The sequence below is a fragment of the Trichomonas vaginalis genome, chromosome III (assembly GCF_026262505.1).
Source record: "Trichomonas vaginalis G3 chromosome III, whole genome shotgun sequence".
NCBI lineage: Eukaryota > Parabasalia > Trichomonadida > Trichomonadidae > Trichomonas > Trichomonas vaginalis.
This window is the reverse complement of record NC_067205.1, coordinates 22,154,824-22,173,271: the sequence shown is the minus strand read 5'-3', so window position 1 is coordinate 22,173,271 and position 18,448 is coordinate 22,154,824. Positions and strand designations below refer to the sequence as shown.

At 33.4% G+C, this 18,448-nt stretch overlaps 6 protein-coding genes and 2 pseudogenes across 8 annotated transcripts, besides 4 other annotated features; all 8 read right to left on the bottom strand.

The window, feature by feature from the left end:
• Positions 1 to 12,364: part of a mobile genetic element that runs on past the window's edge.
• TVAGG3_0742500 (uncharacterized protein) lies at positions 54 to 893 on the bottom strand (the record flags this gene model as incomplete). The annotated part of the gene is made up of 1 exon (XM_051244924.1): positions 54 to 893. The coding sequence occupies one exon, from the start codon at positions 891 to 893 to the stop codon at positions 54 to 56; it is 840 nt and encodes a 279-aa protein (XP_051091511.1).
• On the bottom strand, positions 2,895 to 3,509 carry TVAGG3_0742490 (organellar and viral DNA polymerase type B; the record flags this gene model as incomplete). The annotated part of the gene is made up of 1 exon (XM_051244923.1): positions 2,895 to 3,509. A coding segment is annotated over one exon (615 nt), but the record flags the coding sequence as incomplete, so codon positions are not given.
• On the bottom strand, positions 6,514 to 6,915 carry TVAGG3_0742480 (uncharacterized protein; the record flags this gene model as incomplete). The annotated part of the gene is made up of 1 exon (XM_051244922.1): positions 6,514 to 6,915. The coding sequence occupies one exon, from the start codon at positions 6,913 to 6,915 to the stop codon at positions 6,514 to 6,516; it is 402 nt and encodes a 133-aa protein (XP_051091509.1).
• On the bottom strand, positions 7,889 to 8,749 carry TVAGG3_0742470 (phage tail repeat-like family; the record flags this gene model as incomplete). The annotated part of the gene is made up of 1 exon (XM_051244921.1): positions 7,889 to 8,749. One exon carries the CDS (start codon positions 8,747 to 8,749, stop codon positions 7,889 to 7,891), a length of 861 nt encoding a protein of 286 aa, XP_051091508.1.
• Positions 10,493 to 10,735, bottom strand: TVAGG3_0742460 (serine threonine-protein phosphatase family; the record flags this gene model as incomplete). The annotated part of the gene is made up of 1 exon (XM_051244920.1): positions 10,493 to 10,735. The coding sequence occupies one exon, from the start codon at positions 10,733 to 10,735 to the stop codon at positions 10,493 to 10,495; it is 243 nt and encodes an 80-aa protein (XP_051091507.1).
• On the bottom strand, positions 10,754 to 11,117 carry TVAGG3_0742450 (annotated as a pseudogene). The gene has a single exon. A coding segment is annotated over exon 1 (364 nt).
• Positions 12,356 to 12,766: a mobile genetic element.
• Positions 12,767 to 13,162: 396 nt separating this feature from the next.
• TVAGG3_0742420 (gag-polypeptide of LTR copia-type retrotransposon (UBN2 2) family) lies at positions 13,163 to 13,585 on the bottom strand (the record flags this gene model as incomplete). The annotated part of the gene is made up of 1 exon (XM_051244919.1): positions 13,163 to 13,585. The coding sequence occupies one exon, from the start codon at positions 13,583 to 13,585 to the stop codon at positions 13,163 to 13,165; it is 423 nt and encodes a 140-aa protein (XP_051091506.1).
• A 912-nt stretch (positions 13,586 to 14,497) lies between these two features.
• Positions 14,498 to 15,335: a mobile genetic element.
• Positions 15,336 to 16,213: 878 nt separating this feature from the next.
• Positions 16,214 to 18,448: part of a mobile genetic element that runs on past the window's edge.
• On the bottom strand, positions 16,625 to 18,187 carry TVAGG3_0742400 (annotated as a pseudogene). The gene has a single exon. A coding segment is annotated over exon 1 (1,563 nt).

Genomic DNA, 18,448 nt, shown 5'->3' with positions numbered 1-18,448 from the left:
TTTATAGAGCTACCTGAGCCATCTGAAGTCAAGCGTAAAAATAAAGAGTTCATTTACTCTGCTTGTTTGAAGTTGTCAAAATACTCTGTTATTTTTTCCTTTAACAATGGCAAGTCTTCTTTGAAGGTAAGTATTGTACAACCTTTAATATCATAGTGTGTTTGAGGTAACGTATCTTGAACTATTTGTTTCACATCTTCATTTGGGGTCATTGAAATCGGTAAGTTTTCGCGATAGAACCAATTTCTGTCAGATTTGTAAATCTTAGCAAGGTCGTAAAAGCTTTTGTTGTTTCTTCTGACTAAATGCAACATAACCATATCTCTGTCTTCTTCATTTTCCATCTCTTCAGTATAAATCATATACTTATAGTTCTTTTCCTTTCCTTTTGGTACCGAACGTGGTATTCTTTTCTGAATGCTTTTGTCTTTTGCTTCAAGCTTGTTCTCTAGCTCTTCACGTTCTTGTCTATGAATTTCATCTAACATCATGAAAATATAACAAGCGTAACGAGGTGAAGCCCACATTGCAACAGCATTTACAAGAAGTCTATGTACATACCAGCCTCTCAAACCATTTGGCAAATTCTTGCGATTTTCGTACGGAATCTCGACTCGTGGTTTTTTACCTACTCGCTGTTCTTCACTGTTTTCAGAAAAAAGTATGTCTCGCTGTGCTTCGCTCAAAAGTTCTTGTGTGCTTTGGTTCCTAAACCAGTCTTTAGGAAGCTTAGTATCTGGAGCAAAACATGCTGTCAAAATACTTTGCATTTGGTACATATCGTCTTTGACCGAACGAATGAGACGGAGTTGTTTGTTAAACTGAACCCACTCATATTCTTCATTTATAGCTTCATGGACTATAACGGTTGTTGTGTTCTCTGTTGTTGACATATCTGTCTTTACATACAAAATAAAAAAATAAATAAAAATAAAACTAACTTTATTTTTTCTATCTTAAGGAAATTCATGATTTTCATAGAGTTTTGGCGAGTAGGGAAAAAAACGGTCTAGAGAATTTTCATGATTTTCATAGAGTTTTGGCGACTGGGTTTTTTTATCTACTCGCTGTTCTTCACTGTTTCCGAGGGAAGCAATCTTATGCCATTTTACTCAGAATTTTGTTGCTGAATTCAGCAAAAATATATTTTAGGGTAGAAGGTTAGATCTAACCTGTTTTTTTCACAAGCGTTTTACATGGTAAACGTTATTTTTACATGTATTTTTCAGCAACTTCGTCAAATAATTTTATAGCTTTATCTATCTCATCTACTTCAAACGTTTCTTTACCTTTTATGGGAGCACCATACATTTTCTCAAACTTTTCAAGTAGTTCTGTTTCTGCAGCTCTCATATCGTTAACGAACACAACCTTAACTCTATTGACTGTACTGTCATATCTTTGAGTTATATTATATGTTCTTCCTATCTTATATCTCTTTGTATTGAAGTCCTTCGGTTTCTGAACGATGTAAAGTAAGCCTTCACTGCAACGTTCTGAGTCGAACGAACCATATGTTATGAAGTTATATCCAACAACTGGGTCAATCCCATAACAAAACTATTGGTATAAGACTTTTGTCTATAAGATATGCTGTAGTTCCATAGAATCTTACCGATATCATAAGCTCAGGATTTCTTGTCAAAATTTTCTGAGTTGAAGCAATTCCAACCCAATGCCATGTTTTCTTTCCAGATGGAGATATAATGTCTGACAAAGAATATTTGTTGTATTTCTTTGAGTATCTTACGTTTAAATCACCTATTCTAACCAATTTGGTGTCATTGTCTATCTTTTTAACTGTTTCAAACTCAGTGTTTGTCATTTCTGTTCTTACATACAAAATAAAAAAAAATAAAAAAATAAAACTAACTTTATTTTTTCTATCTTAAGGAAATTCATGATTTTCATAGAGTTTTATGCAAGACCAGGTTTTTTTCCCTGGTCGCTGTTCTTCACGATTTTCATGAGTTTTAGGCAAGGCCGGTAAAATCCGGTCTAGAGAAATTTCACGATTTTCATGAGTTTTAGGCGACTAAGTTTTTTTCCCTGGTCGCTGTTCTTCACGATTTTCATGTGTTTTAGGCAAGGCCGGTAAAATCCGGTCTAGAGAAATTTCACGATTTTCATACGGAATCTCTTCTCTCGGTTTTTCCGAGGGAAGCAATCTTATGCCATTTTACTCAGAATTTTGGTCATTTTTCAGCAAAAATATATTTTAGGGTAGAAGGTTAGATCTAACCTCTTTTCTAACCTCTTTTCTACCCTCTTGAATTTGTCATGATTTCATCGTAAATGTTTTGTCAAGACTTCATCGTAAATGTTTTGTCATGATTTCATCGAAACTAAACATACATGTTTTGTCAAGACTTCTTCGTAATGAGCGTAAATCAGACAAAAATATATTTTAGGGTAGAAGGTTAGATCTAACCTGTTTTCTAACCTGTTTTCTACCCCAGTTATTTTATAAGCGTTTTACATGGTAAACGTTATTTTTTAAATTTTGTGAAAACTCAACGGTTTGACACAAGCCCTAAAAATTATTTTACTCAGAATTTTGGTCATTTTTCAGCAAAAATATATTTTAGGGTAGAAGGTTAGATCTAACCTCCTTTCTACCCCTTTTCTACTACCCAGTTATTTTATAAGCGTTTTACATGGTAAACGTTATGAATTCGTGAGACTCTAAACAGTTTTGTAGCTTCTATTTCTTCGCTGAGGATATCGAATGTTTTAACTATGCCGAAAGTCTCTTTATATTTCTTCTTGACGTCAGATAGAAGGAAATCGTCAGCAGTTGGATAGTTTTTGTTCAGAAATTCTAACATGTCCATTTTATCTTCTGCTGGTTTTTCTGCTTCTTTCTTTAAGTCTGCATAGTCGTTTCTCATACGTTCTATCTCTTTGACGGAGTAGTTATATTTCCTCATTGCTGCTTTACATTTAGAACATTGTGGGTTCAACTTTGCGTTATATTCTGAAACCTTACCTGCTAAAACAACTAAGGCGTCAATTGCTCTCTTCATCTCAAACATAGCGGGTCTTATTTGTTCATTCCATACCTTACCTCTTCTATCTTTATCTCTTATCTGCCATACACATTCTGCAACTAACGAAACAAAGTTGTCGTAGGTCTTAAACTCCCGGGTTTTGTAAAGGTCAGAAACATTTTTATATACCATGTCGCAATCTTTGTCCATAACCTTATGGTTGCAATGAAATCCTAGAAACTCATAGTTTACCTTTCGTATGAACTTCTTTATTTCTACTGAGTCAGTTGCTTTGACTTCTATTTCATCGAATTCAGGAATAGTGAGCTTTTGCTGCTGAATTTCAGGTAGTTTGGGTAAATGGTCAATAATGTCCTGCATTTCATAAAGATACTGTTCATTTTCTTCATCCTGTGCGGTACAGTCTAAATTACTTGTTAAAAGTTCTTGCTTTATCTTCTGGATTTCTGTTTCAAAAGTATATGAAGAAGGAATGAAGCTTTTCATCTCTACTAACATTGACGTAGGATTCATAACTAACGAGTTAGGTGCTGTAGTTGCTAACATGTTCTTACAATAAAAATAAAAAATATTTTTTTAAAAAAACTAACTTTATTTTTTATTTCGGGAAAATTCATGAAAATTCAAGAGGGTAGAAAAGAGGTTAGAAAAGAGGTTAGATCTAACCTTCTACCCTAAATTATATTTTTGCTGAATTCATGAGTTTTGGTTGAAAGAATACGGTGGAGCCAAAAGTGGCTCGACCTCAAAACAAGCATTTTCTGTATAAAATTCATGAAAATTCAACGGGTGAGAAAAGAGGTGAGAAAACAGGTGAGATCTCACCTTCTACCCTAAACATTATTTTTGTGCTATGTTTTCTGTATAAAATTCATGAAAATTCAAGAGGGTAGAAAAGAGGTTAGAAAAGAGGTTAGATCTAACCTTCTACCCTAAATTATATTTTTCAATACTTTTTCAGCACTTTTCCGTAGTTATATATGAAAGACAATTCGAGATAAAAGTCATAGTACAATGGAATAATATGTTGCACACCATTTGTTGTGAACCAAACTTGAAAGTCAGAGAAACTGTTACTAGGTGGTTCGTAGAATTTAGAAGCAAAGTCATAAAAGTCCTTACCAATACATAGAAAACTATTGTTGCTTGAACTGAAACTTGCATGACACATAACATTTTGAGGGTCAAACACGTTTCTATAAACTGTCAAAATCTGCTGGTGGAAGTATAAATTTAAATGGGCCATCTGGTGGTAATGGTTCGTTCTGGTTTAGTAACCGAAGAAATTGTGCCCAAGAACGTTTGTCTACTTCCCAATATAAAAACTCTGTATCCTTGGAGGTTAATTTCAATCTTTTGAAATGAAACGGTGGAGTTCATCTTGTCATATTCTAGTTTCAGATAGTATGTTCCATTTAGTAAAGAGTCGTATTTTTTGAAATTCCCAATAATATTTGTTCATTTGAGTTTGAAAGTCATTTAGAGTTTTCTCAAGACTTTCGTCTGAACGAACTGTAAAGATTCTCATTTCGTCAAATTTGTCTATTAGACCATCAGAACCTTTATACTGCCCATGAAAATATACTGCGAACATAAATGCGTTAGTTCTATTTGAAAACAAAACTCTTCTAAATCCTATTGCCTTTGCATCTGAAGGACTTTGAAGCCAAACGAATTGGATAGTCAAACCTGTATACTCGGGATGAAATTTCTTCATCTGATATTGTCCTACCAGCATTTGTAAAGATATAGTCTAACGGTTTTGTATCTGCTACTTTTGTTCTTTGTTTTTCAACCTGAAGCATTTAATATATGTAAAAATATATTGTTTTAAAATGGTATGCCATATAGCTTCTTGAATTTGTTAAGAAGTATTTGAACGTGTTTTCCATCTGTATCTCTAGTGTTTACATAAGCATAGCCCGCCTTAGTAAAATATATTGTAATTTCCTATAGTTTACGCCGGTATAAAAGTAGAAAGAGTCTTGTTCTTCGCTATAGTAGTAAAAACTCAAACGTATGCTTGCCATAGTCTGTAATTTCAATTGTTTCATCTTCTAGTTCGTCGACAAATTCGAATACAATATCTCTAAATTTGCCTATGTTCTTATTGTTTTCAGAACGAGTGACCCAACGTAAGTTTTCAAGTCTATTGTCGTTTCTTATACGGTTTTATGGTCTACAAAAGGTAAATTGTTAGGATTCAGTATAAAATGAGTTGCAATGACAACATGTTTAAGATAGCGTTTTCCACTCATCTTCATAACAGCATATCCGTTATTTCGCTCCCATTCGCTTAAAACTCTTTTTGTCTTTTTGTTTCTGACTTCAAATGACTCACAACAGTGAATTTCATATTTCTCATCTAACAAACAAGTTTCCCAACGGTCTTCTCCAACAAACTCAGCGTACATTTCAAATAAAAAAATGTCACTTTTTAAAAAATAAATTTTTACTTCATGCAATGCTCACTAACATCGAAAGGCATGTCCATAAGACGTTCTTCTTCTAACCTCTCTAGTCTGTTTGGATAATTTGCACGTGCTGTTTCCAAATCCATTCGTAGCGAAGACCAGCCAGTTTTCATAGACTTTTATGGGTCTTCCCTTCCTATATTTAAAATTCTTCGAAACTCTCCAACCATATTTTGCAACTCTGCTTTTATTCTAGCAGACTTTCTATCCATTCTATATGGGGCATTTTTATAAAAATAAAAAAATGTTTTTTTCTTTACTTTACATAACCACCTGCTGCCATAAGTCTTTGACGCCAACCATACCAGCTAATGAAGGTTGACTTGGTTTAGTTTGGAAACTAAACTTTGGTTTTGGTTTATCTTCAGTTTTTGGTTTTTCTTCTTCTATCGTTTTTCGTCACTTTTCGGTTCCTCTGATTTTTCCCCACTTGCAGGAACAGTTGTGTCGTCAACATCTTCATAAATATCATATGCCATTTGTTTTTGTTTTCCTTTTCAACTTTTTGTGTTTGTTGTAAAGTTTAGAATATTCGACTCTAAGTCAATGAGATGTTTCTAATGAACTGTTGGTCAGTGAAGTAAACTTTTCCATCTGTTGTCTCGAAAGCTCTTCAGACTTCAATATTTTATTTGTGAGGGTCTGTTTCTTTTTTGAGATACTAGCCGTTCCATTTCTATGAAAGTGACTTTGTAGTTAGGGTTTGTATTTCCAGACCTGGCACTTTCTATTATTGAATTTTTTCTCTCATCTGTAAGTTCTTTGACAGGTTTTGACAATGGTTCTGAACTTTTTGTTTGTGGTGTCAAATCTACCGTTTTCAACTTCTTCGGTCATTTCATCTCAGTAAAAAATTTTAGTTTGGTTTGTTTTCAACTGGTTGTTGTTGTTTTTTAAGTCGGTCTAAAACTTCCTGAGGTATAGGAAGAACTTGACAAACACGTTGTGTAACTGCTGGAAGCCGACAAATCCATCTTGAACCCATTTGTCTCAATGCTGTATTGTTCATTTCATCTCAGTAAAAAACTTTACATTCCCCACGTTTGAGGCGGTTGAGGTTGGTTATTGTTTACCCATTGTTGTGCATGGTTATATCCTCTGTTAAAGAATCTTTCACCTTGGTCCATATAGTGTCCTGCTTGGTTATAGTAGTCATTTGCTTTGTTATAATAGTTTCCTGCTTGTCTTCCTACATTGTCCATCCATCCTTGAACTTTTCCTCTTGTTTCAGGATTTGGAATAAGATTTGCTGCATCTCGTGCTACATCCCAACCTTTCTGTACAGTTTGTATAATAGGTTGTGCTTTCTCTTTAAGTATACCTAATGTACTCAAAATCTTCCTTCCAACTCCAAATACACCTCTGGCTATTGTTCCCACTGCGGGTAAAAATCTGGATGCAACTCCTGCTAATGCGCCAAATAAACCCATTTCTTATAGGGTAAAAAATGACGAATCCAAACAAGGACCCCTATGTTTCTAAAGCGACAAAGAAAGCACTCATGATAAAAATCTTTAGTTCAACACCAAATGCTTGGTTTATGGATATCTTGGAAAACATTCCGAGGTATAGAGAAGATGGACCTCCATACTGGCTAATATTTGTCGGTCAAAACACAAGATACTGTGAAGCCATACCATTATGGTCCAAAAATATTTTAGATGTGAAAACTGCTTTGACAATATTCGTTGACAAATACCATCCAACAAAACTGACATCTGACTGTGAAAGTTCTTTCAAATCAGATGATGTAAAAAACTATCTGCGTTCAAAAAATGTAAACCAATATTTCATTGTCGACCAAAACCATTCTGCTCTTGGTGTCATTGACGGTTGTATAAAAATGTTAAGAGACTTAAACCAACCACAAGGTGGTGAAGCAAATGAAATGTCATATGACGACAAATATAGACACTTCTCCATGGCAAAGATGAGACAAGTTTTAAATATTTACAACAACCGTAAACAAAAAGGTTTGGGAAACCACTCCCCCGAAGAAATGAAAAACAACCCTGACTTAGAGAAAGACTATATATTTAATAATTTAGTCAAAAGAGACAAACAAGAAAGAATGCCGGGCTTCAAACTTCAGAAAGGTGACAAAGTAAAAATAGAAATACCTAAACGCGACCCATATGAAAATACTATTGACTATGACAACAATGGGAACTCGACAGGTACTCACATTCGTGTTCGTAAAAATAGAAGAAAGTATACAAGAGAATATTATGAAGTTTTAGGCAAACATGGCAAAATGTACACACTGCAAGCAGAAGATAAAACTACTATTGTCAGACCTCGTTTCAAACTTGTCAAAGTTCAAGGTGGTATACTTTCAAAGACAGTTCCTAACAAATATAAGACAACTCCTGACGAATATGCTAAAGAAGTTGAAAATGACGACTAAGCAATTCTATACCATGCGTAAACTGTCATGTAAGGTGGCATGTAGTCTTTACTTTGTCCCGTTGTTTGCGTATATCCCGAAACGCGATGTGTATGGTTTCCATCTCCCTGAGTGTCACCCCAGAAACAATTTATAGCAAACTGAACGTCGTCTTTAACATCATATCCTTTACCTTTTTTCATTGCTGACCAATCCCAAAATTTATGCTTATGCCAACCTGCTTGAGATGTACTTAAATCTATGTAGTGACTGTGCGCAGGTAAATTTTCACCTGAAATCGTTTTACTTCCCCCTGTTTCCTTTGAAGAGTTTGCACAATACAAAAACCTGTCGACTATTTGTTCCCATGCACCAACACCAAACATTACTTGAGGACCTCTTGCTTCCATAGATGTATAAATAGAACCTACTGGGTTCATTAAATCAAACATATGAGACATTATAGGATTGTCTCTTTTGAACTTAAAATATAGTGTAACTATTTCTGGTTTCTTCTGGTTTGTGTCAGAATATTTTTTATAATATAATCTTATGTTTTCAGGGTATGTACAATCTTGACTATAATATTTATTTCTGTCATCTTCATAATAGTATACTATTCTCGTTTTTTCTATTGCATTATATCTTTTATATCTATAATATTCTAAATATAATGTTTGCTTTTTTGGGTCTACACGTGCGTCAACACCATAGTCATAATAATATGGTGCTGGAGCTGGGTCAGGCAATGTCATATCTGCCATTTCATAAACTCTTAAATATTTCTTTTGTTCGTCTCCATATAAGTTTAAGTAGCAGTTGTTGTCTAATGGAACTTTAACTTGTGTACCATCATTCTTTATATAGCCTACATACATTTCATTGTTATTTTTCGGAATGAGTTTATACCGTATACCATTTTTTAAGGAGTGTACAAACTCCCATCTAAAATATTTGTTTTCTTCATTGACAGAAAAGTCACCAACAATAGTTTCAATATTTTTCGTTGTTCCTATCAAACTTTGGTATATTTCATTGACATATGTTTTATCTGCTTTCTTTTCAAGGCTAACGTTTAAGTCTGTTATTTCAGAAGATGTATGTGTATGTCCAACGTCACTTTTCCTGTTTAAGGTTTCTTGTAAGTTTGTAATATTTGCAATGGTATGTGTATGTCCAACGGCACTTTTACTGTTTAAGGTTTCTTGTAAGTTTGTAATATTTGCAATGGTATGTGTATGTCCAACGGCACTTTTACTGTTTAAGGTTTCTTGTAAGTTTGTAATATTTGCAAATGGTAATGTGTATGAGTCTTTTTAGAATATTCGTTTTCAGCTCTCGTCACTTCACTTGACATTTTATTGTCAACATATGTTTTGTCTGCTAGTTCAGGATGAGTATGTTCTTTTGTTGCATAAGCATTGTTAGCTCTTTCTTCTTCTTTTGCTATTGCATCGTCTACATATTCTTTGTCAGCTTTGTTGTCAACATCTGTTTCAAAAGAAGTTCATTTATAGGTTTCTCGTTTAAAGTTCCTTTTGTTGGATTTATACAGACAGTATGGTTCTTATTGTCTTGAAACAGAAACTCATCTGTCATTGGGTTTAATGTCAGTTTTAAGTTTCCTTCTTTCAATGACTCAGATATCTTAGAATAGTTTGAAAAGTTTGTTGTGTTCTTATTTAGAGCTTGCATAATGAGTTGTCGGTTGTGTTGTATTTCTCTCATGGAAGCAATATCTTTCGACATTTTTATTCTAGATAAAATATGCTTCCAATAGAAAAAGAAAATTCAAGAGTTGCTACAACTAAACCATTAGATGAACTTTTTACTAATGTCGGTCAAAAGTTTGAGACAGAGACCGTAAAGCATGAAGGCTATCGTTTTGACTACCCATTAAGATGGCTAAGAGACCCATCTGTCACAAAAGCTATTGGCTTTCGTAGAATGAAGTTTGTGTCTGTAGAAGATAAAAGTTTTCCATTTATTGTAAGGTTTCATATAGATTATATATCTGAAGGGAAACGAAAAATGTGGGAAGAAATTGAGCTAATACAAGTTGACCTTTCATCTTCTCTACAGACTGCGTTAAAAATATAGAAGATAAAATAAATTCATGTTATGCAAAATATGCTGATGAATATGCAAATACCGAGAGCACACTTTATGTGAGAATTGTATATGACAAACAAAATTCACAAGTGTCATTTCAAATCTACGAAGACAATCCAAAGAAAGACGAACAAATATATACAGAATTCACTGCAATGTCATGGTATTATTTGCAAAGAATGTTAAATCAGAAAGTCGAACTTCCTTTAGCAAATATTTACAGTCGATATGCAAGAGATGAACCATATTTATTTAAAGATGTTTTCGACGCCAGCTGCTATTATTTGTTCATGCTTCATTTTCTGGCGCCCAAAACTCTTTCTTATGCTTGGCAAATGACTTTTTACGAAAAACCTACAAAGTTATACGAACCACCAAGTGGAAGTATTTCAGACTTTCAAGTATGGTTACTACAGATGGAAGAAAAAGAATAATTCCATTATACCATGCGTTTTACTTAGAACTTAGTTTCATATACAACTACTATCGAACGGTAAAAATATAATTTTTTAATACGGTTGAGGTGTTGGATTTGGTTGCCAACTAGACTGTGGTGCAGGTTCAGGCTGTTGTATAACAGGAGCTTGCTCTTCTGGTTCAGGGTCTTTAGGTATAATACCAACAAACTGACCTACCCTTTTACCAATATTTTTGACACCGTTCCAAATTCCTCTTCCTACGGTTTTTATTCCATTCCATATACCTCTTCCAACATTTCGAAAGAAGTTTCCTATCTTACTGAAGAAACCCATTTTACTATATGTAAAAATCTAATGTCCGCCTAGTCTCTTACGTTTCCTGTTTGAGTTCCATAGCATTCTTTAACTGGAGCTCATACATTCTGTTTCTCCTCTGGTAGAAAACATATTCTGGGTCAACTCCTGTGTTCGCGTCATCTGCGTAAAGTTGTTTATATCCCACTTCAGGGTTTGTATAAAACTCTTTCCATCTCATATTTGCATACCATGGTGGCAAACCTAACGCAGCGTCATTTGACATGGCAGTTTGCATTTGTACATCTGTTGGCACTTGACCATAGTTTGCCATTGCAGTTTGTATTATAACTTCATTTGGAATATTCTCTGGGTTTGGTTGTCCAGGTTGCTGTGCATTCGCTAAGTTCTGTGCGTCCATTTAATATTAGATAAAAATATCTCTTACGAGTACATATGCTGAACATTTGCAGGCATTGGTTCTCTTCATATTCTCTGTACTTTTCTGCCACGTCAAATAAATAAATGACACAATGGAAAAAACCTAAAACAAGTAGTCCTATTTCAAACCACATTTACTTACTAATAAAATTTCTTTGTTATGACACTTTCTCCGGTTTATAGGACCTCTCTCATATTCTATCTTGTCATATCTAAACTCATAGTCATGTATGTCCTCTAACCATCTCATAACGGTTTCCAAACCACTTTTATCGGATGTAAAGTAAAAGCATGGATGGTTATGTATAACGTCTAAAGTTTCTAAAGAGTCTCTCAAAGTCCAGTCTACTTGGTATTGAAAATCCCATGTGTTATAGAACGGCGGGTCCACTATAAAGAAAACATTTTCCTTGTCTTTATATTTTTCATACAACTCTGTCCAATGACATCTCACAAACTCTATACCCTCAATATATTTTTCTATGTCCTCTTTGAAAACATTTGTATAGTTAAGATATAAAACTTTCGACATAAGTGTTTCAATGTCATGAACTCTTATAGCACCACTATATAATAGTCTAGCAGATATACTATCCCAGTCTATATATTCTGCTTTTTTCAAAACCTCTCTCACAATATTTTTCTTATCTAATGGTATACGTTCCATCTTACCTATAGGTATCTTTTCTTTTAACTCACTCAATATATTGTTTGTGTCTGGTATATGTTTGAGACGGTCCATATAGTTGTCGAAGTCATTGCATATAATCTTTGAGTCTGGGAATATTGTATGGCACAAATGGGATATATAGAAACTTCCACCGAACAAATCTACAAATGTTAGACCATTCGGTAGTTTCTTAAGTTCTCTCAATATAATATCTTTACATTTACTCTTATTTCCAAAGAACGGTAACGGAGGTTTTGTAAAATTCATTTATATATAATAATAAAAATGTTTTTTCCTGAAAAGTGACAGAAAAGTGACAAAACATGAAAACATATATAATTTGTGAAAAGCGACACATTATATAATGTTTTCGACCCAGAAGAAGGCTTCTTCCCAGAAGCAATGGAGGAAGAAGAAGAGTCCTCCGAATTCACACCAGAAGACTAACAATTTTCCGAATAAAAACTTCATTTATACTAAACATCTTCGGGGCTAGAGGGCACGAAGTGCCTGGAAGCCCCACTACCTTTTTTTTTTTTTTTTTTTTTTAGTTGTTTATAAATTATATTATATTATCATTTAATATTATTTTGATAATGAAGATTTTATTTTGCAATAATATAAACGAAATTTTTTACCTTATGAACTTTTGATGGAAATATGCAAATTTAAAATAATAAAGAAAGCCGCGAGCGAAGCGATCGGCTTAGTTCGAAGATTTTGATTCAAATCTTTGCTGATCTGTAATTCGCGGAAGCCGCGAGCGAATCGAGCGGCTTAGGTCTAAGATTTTGATTCAAATCTTTGCTTATATTCCTTAAATTCTTTATGAAACTCGCAACAGTTCCATTAAAAATTTTAAATTCTAAACTGTCGAAATTACCGATCGGTAATCACACCCTTCACGGGTGTGTCACTTTTTGCAGGCGTGTCACTTTTAGCTAAAATTACCCCTACTCCTTCTTCTCAATTCTGATATAAAATAAAAATCTTTATTATTTATTTAACCTTTATTGTTTCATTAAACTTCATTTATTTTATATTATAGTTTTATTCTTTTAGCTACTTGTAAAATAATCTAATTTTATATCATCATTTTACCGGATTATTCTTCAGTACATCGATTGTGTATCTAAAATAATATCATTATCCTTATTCTGTTTTTTCCAAAATTCTTTTAAATATCTTTTTTGGTTAGATTACTTTATACTTTTTACTTTTATTTTTTAATTTCAAAAAAAATTTGGTGATTGTTCTATTCTGTTACAATGTGCATTATCATATTCTAATGAATTATTCATTACATACATTTAAAAAAACTTGTTAAAAATGAAATTAAAAAATTATGTTTATTATTACGCTGTGAATGTGTCAACAGCGGTCATGCCTGTATCTGTATCCCATATTTGCCACAACCTTTCTGTATCTGCATTTGTGTATTTCTGTTTCAGCTGATACATTTGATTTGGCGTGTAATTTGTTCCAGTTAATGGATTAATTGGGAGATCTTCATGCGGTGTGTTATTATTGTACTCCCAAATAAAGGCAGGAATAGCCTGAATGCTTTGGCAGCGCTCCAATGTCGGCCAGAATCTCTCAATCTTCCCATTTTGGTAGGGAGAATGAGAGTCTGTATGCCGCCATTGGACGCCCCAAAGATCAAGTAGATCTTGAAAGGTGCCCTTATTTTCTGAACCGTTGTCGGTCCAGAAACAATAAAGGGCGCAAAATTCAATGAAGGCGGAAGCCGCAACGTTCGCTGTCGTCGCTGCCAGCATATCTGGTATTTGTATACACGCTAGGACTTTGCGGCTAAAATTGTCGATTATGCCATAAATATACTGGCCGCGAACACCCCTAAAATAATGAACATCTGCGTGCCAGATAAGATTGGGTGAAAGCGCCCAATATCTTACTGCTGTTTCTGGCCCGGCATGCTCTAATCGCGTCTTGGTGAAATGATTTCTTTGAAGTATCTGCGTACTTCTCTATAAGATACATCAATTTGTTGTAATTTCAAACGTTTCCATTGTTTTGTTTGACCACAGGGAAAGGCCCAGTGGTCATGTATCACAGCAAGAGCTTTGATTTGGTCGTAGGGATTGACCCTACGACCTTTCTTGCCTTTAGGCAATGGGATATTCTGTAAGCTAATTGATTTTGTAAAAAAGATTTTGAAACATCTAAATATTTGAAATCATTTGATTGAAGGTTGGGGCGATGGGAACATGGGTGCAAGCTTCTTCCCATGTCATTTTACCTTCTTCAATCTGATTGGAAATACCAATTAGGTAAATTCGATCGACATACCCTTTGTAAGGATTCATTCTAATGAAGTATGTTAACAATCAAAATATTCTATAAGTGTCTAGTATGGAATTCAAAAGAATAAAGAAAATGGTAACGTAAATAAACGTAATATTAAAAAATTTATAATTAAAATGAAAAAAAGAAAAAATAATAAGTAAAGTGACTGGAAATGAAAATTAAAATCAGTGTAAAGTTTTATTTTTTTCTCGCTGTGAAACGTATTCGGTCATTTTTTTAAAAATTAATTTTTTGTTAGAGATAAGAGCTAAAACTCGGTAAACAACTTCTTTATGTCTAGAAAATTCTATCTTGCCTTTTATTTTTTTCTCGCTGTGAAACGTATTCGGTCATTTTTTTAAAAATTAATTTTTTGTTAGAGATAAGAGCTAAAACTCGGTAAACAACTTCTTTATGTCTAGAAAATTCTATCTGGCCTTTTATTTTTTTCTCGCTGTGAAACGTATTCGGTCATTTTTTTAAAAATTAATTTTTTGTTAGAGATAAGAGCTAAAACTCGGTAAACAACTTCTTTATGTCTAGAAAATTCTATCTTGCCTTTTATTTTTTTCTCGCTGTGAAACGTATTCGGTCTTTTTTTTAAAAATTAATTTTTTGTTAGAGATAAGAGCTAAAACTCGGTAAACAACTTCTTTATGTCTAGCAAATTTAACATTCGTCTCGCATTTTTATATATTTGGTTTAGAATGTTCGAAAATGCGTAATATGGTCATTAATATTAATTGAAAAGAACCTTGAATTAATTCAATCTGATCTCACAAAATATTTTAAATTACAAACTTTGTAGTTTGAATAGGTAATTAGTATTAAACTCAAATAACTAGTTTATTTTTGAATAAAAATTATTTGAATTCATTCAATTTTGTGAATTTTCCTTCAAAAATCAAGTTTAAATATCTTATTTGCCATATAATTATAAATACAATGAAACATATTCGAAATTGAAAAGAATGACTTTTTCTGTTCTTTCAATCATTCAATTTGAATTTTGCAATATTGGATTTCCCATTATATAGCTATTAAAAACAACAAGAAATTTAACTTACATTCAAATTTATTTGTGTTATATTCAATCTTCTCAAAACTTATAATTTTCGGCTATAGCATGATTATATGCTATATAATATAATAAACCTATAATAGTATCATTCTTTCAATTATTTGAAGAGAAAACCGAAAAAATCTATTTTCGGTCTATAACAATATGATTTCTATCTTATTATCGTACTTAAAAATCAGTTCGACCAATTCGAAATAAATGTAATTTCATATCACATGTCGGAGAACTATAATTTTAAGACAATAGTATTATGTATTTCAATTAGTTTCCATAAATTTGATGTCAAAATATTCTGAATATAAAATTGAGGAGATAATTCAATTCAAATTTATAATAATTGCATTTACCGGTATAATTGGATGTTTTCCTTCGTATTAATCGGTCAAATGCTTAAACATCCAATATACAACTAATAGTTGCATCAATTTCATATTGGGTCGCTTATTTACAAAATTGCTAATTAGATTTCTCAGCAAAGTGCATTTTCGAAATATCAGAATTAATATTTGCGATGCATCAATTTGTATGGAAGTGAAAATATATTAAAATTTCACTATTTTTTACAATGTTCCAAATCATTCAAATCTCTTCTTCATTTTTCTCTTCATTCGTCGAAATATTCTTTTATTTAATGTAATGGACATGTCATTTCCGAAACGGCATAGCGAAAAAGTTTACTTTTTAATCCTCATTTGATTTCTTTCATCTATTGTCATTGTCTACTTTAAGATCATTGAATATTGAGTAGATGAGAGATTGTTTTTAAACTTTATATCGTACTTTTTCTCATAATTATGATGAGGCCAATACCTTACAATATAATTTCATATTAAATGTCGCCTGTTTCTTAATTTTGTCTACTTGTTATATCAGTACAGTATACATTGTGCGTCGCCTGTAGCCTACAGCTACAGGCACCGACACAATGAAAAAAGTGACAGAAAACTGACACCATACGGGCGCGCATATGTACGCATATATGTGTAAAAATAAACGTTCATATGTAAACTAACCTTTATTCACTAGCAGGGGCTGATAAATCATAATCGTCGAGAAGTACGATAGGTGGTCCCACAGGTTTAATCTGTATGGAGAGGCAAACGTGACGTAAGAAGCATAACACTGGTTTCTCAGTATATTTAATAGACTCTGCTGTTGGCTTAACTGTAAGCTTATAAAAGAAGCAGATCACGGAGGCAAAGAAACGCTTACATCAACTCCTTGATGAACAATAAGCTTACTTAAGACTAAACAATTAATTATACTAACTTTTATACTTTTTCTCTTTTCCTAAGTTGATCGTGATCACAAAGATCGTGATCTGAGTGACAATGAACTATAAGTTATATGAGGATATATGTGAGTAATGTGAGTAAAAAAAGAGTTATAGTAGTAAAATTAGGTGTTTATTCGTGGTTTAGAGGAGGGATCAGAAGTCAGTGGCTAAGTTCCTTATGGCGCGCTTTAATTCATGGTAGGATGTGTCAGCCTTAAGGAACCTTTCATGCCAGCTGTCTGACTCATGTCCCACACGGTTGAGACGAGATCGAAGATCGCAGATCTCGTTGGCATAAGAGTCAACTTTATACTCAAGCTGGCTGATGTAGAGCTCTTTACCTTTCGCTTCCTCTACTTTTTCAGCCAGCTTGAGCTTTAGTTCCTCGAGAGCTACGTTTGACTCCTCCAGCTGCTTCAAATACTTGTGGCTGGTCTTGATTAAACGTAGCTCTCGAGGAGTAGCTCGTGGACCCGTTTTCTTTGCCGTTTGCTTGTGATCGAGATCTGGGATCTTGATCTCGGTCTTCGGACTCTCGCCACCCATCAATATTTCCTCGTCGCCAGAGGACTGTTCTTCAGTCACCTCTGGCTTCTGGATGGCAAGAGCTTAGCAGGAGCTTTGTTGTTCGCTTCCATTAAAATGTAAACTTTACGTGTCAAAAAAATTCTGTCACGTAAACTATTTATGTTGAGATTGAGTACCAGACTCTAATATAAGTTCAACCATTATATTAGAGTCTTTAGGAATTTCATATGGTTCTTTTACATAATATTCCTTTTTTTGACCATCAGTTGATTCTTCAACTCTTTTGAATGAAAAGCGCTTATAAAACTCAAACACGAGTGCATCTTTATAACCAGTGATATCGTAAAATTTTGGTGGCACAAGCTGTTCATTCACATTACATATAAATTGTTTGTTATCATGAGCAATATTACTCAACGTTACTAAAGGCTCAAGGAGAGGATTTATTCTTATCTGATAACCGACAAATTTATATGTTGGTTTGCCCTTTCGCTCAAGGATAAACCTGATATTCGCTATAGTTATGAAAAGCTCATCAAAGTACTTATATGTTTTTTTATCTTTATCATTTTCGTCAGTGAAATCTGCTATGGTAAAACTATAATATACATGCATTCGCGAGATATATTTTTTTTCCCATAAGTCTAAAAATTTTGCTTTCGATGGAATTACTTTTTGCGTGAATGTTCTACCATGGTCATCTTCCCAAACAAGCTCTGGTTTTCTTGATGTTGTGTCTGTTTCAGTGGTTTCTAATAACGCAGTGATGAAATCCAACACATCTCCTAGGGACATGTCATATTTATAATTCAAGGCATTTTTTTCTATACTACTGTATGAAGGTAATGTTATGATTGGTGATGTACCTTTTCTTAATACATTCAATTTATTTTCATTTGAATCATAGTAACAATCAACAAATTCTCTACTTGCCTCAGTCATTTTTTCCATAAGACCTTCATTCAACTCCTGTGTAGTCATGTTGGGTTTTATGTAATATCTCATGTCAAACCTTTTTTTCACTGATTTTGATGAATCTGTCATTTCTAATGGAATAGCAAGAAACTCAAAGTCTGGATGCTCAAGACTTATCTTTCTTATCTCAAGAGCTTTTGACGCAGGATATTCAATGAAGTCTCTCGGTAATTTATATGAGACTGTATTACCACTTATCGTGCCATCATTCATAACATGTTCATAGTATAATCCATCATATTTAGACATTTTATATGTAACTAAAAGATGGAGAAAGTTATTAATCAAGTAGATAAGATTCTTCATGATGGAGCACGTAAGAATAGTAAAGAACTAAACAATGCACTCATTATGCCATTTTCTGATGATTATCCATTTTGTACTAATGGTGTTTATTTCTACTGCGGTAAGATGGGTTCAGGTAAGACATATGGTGTTATTCGTCATATAATGATAACAGACCGCTTCACTAAT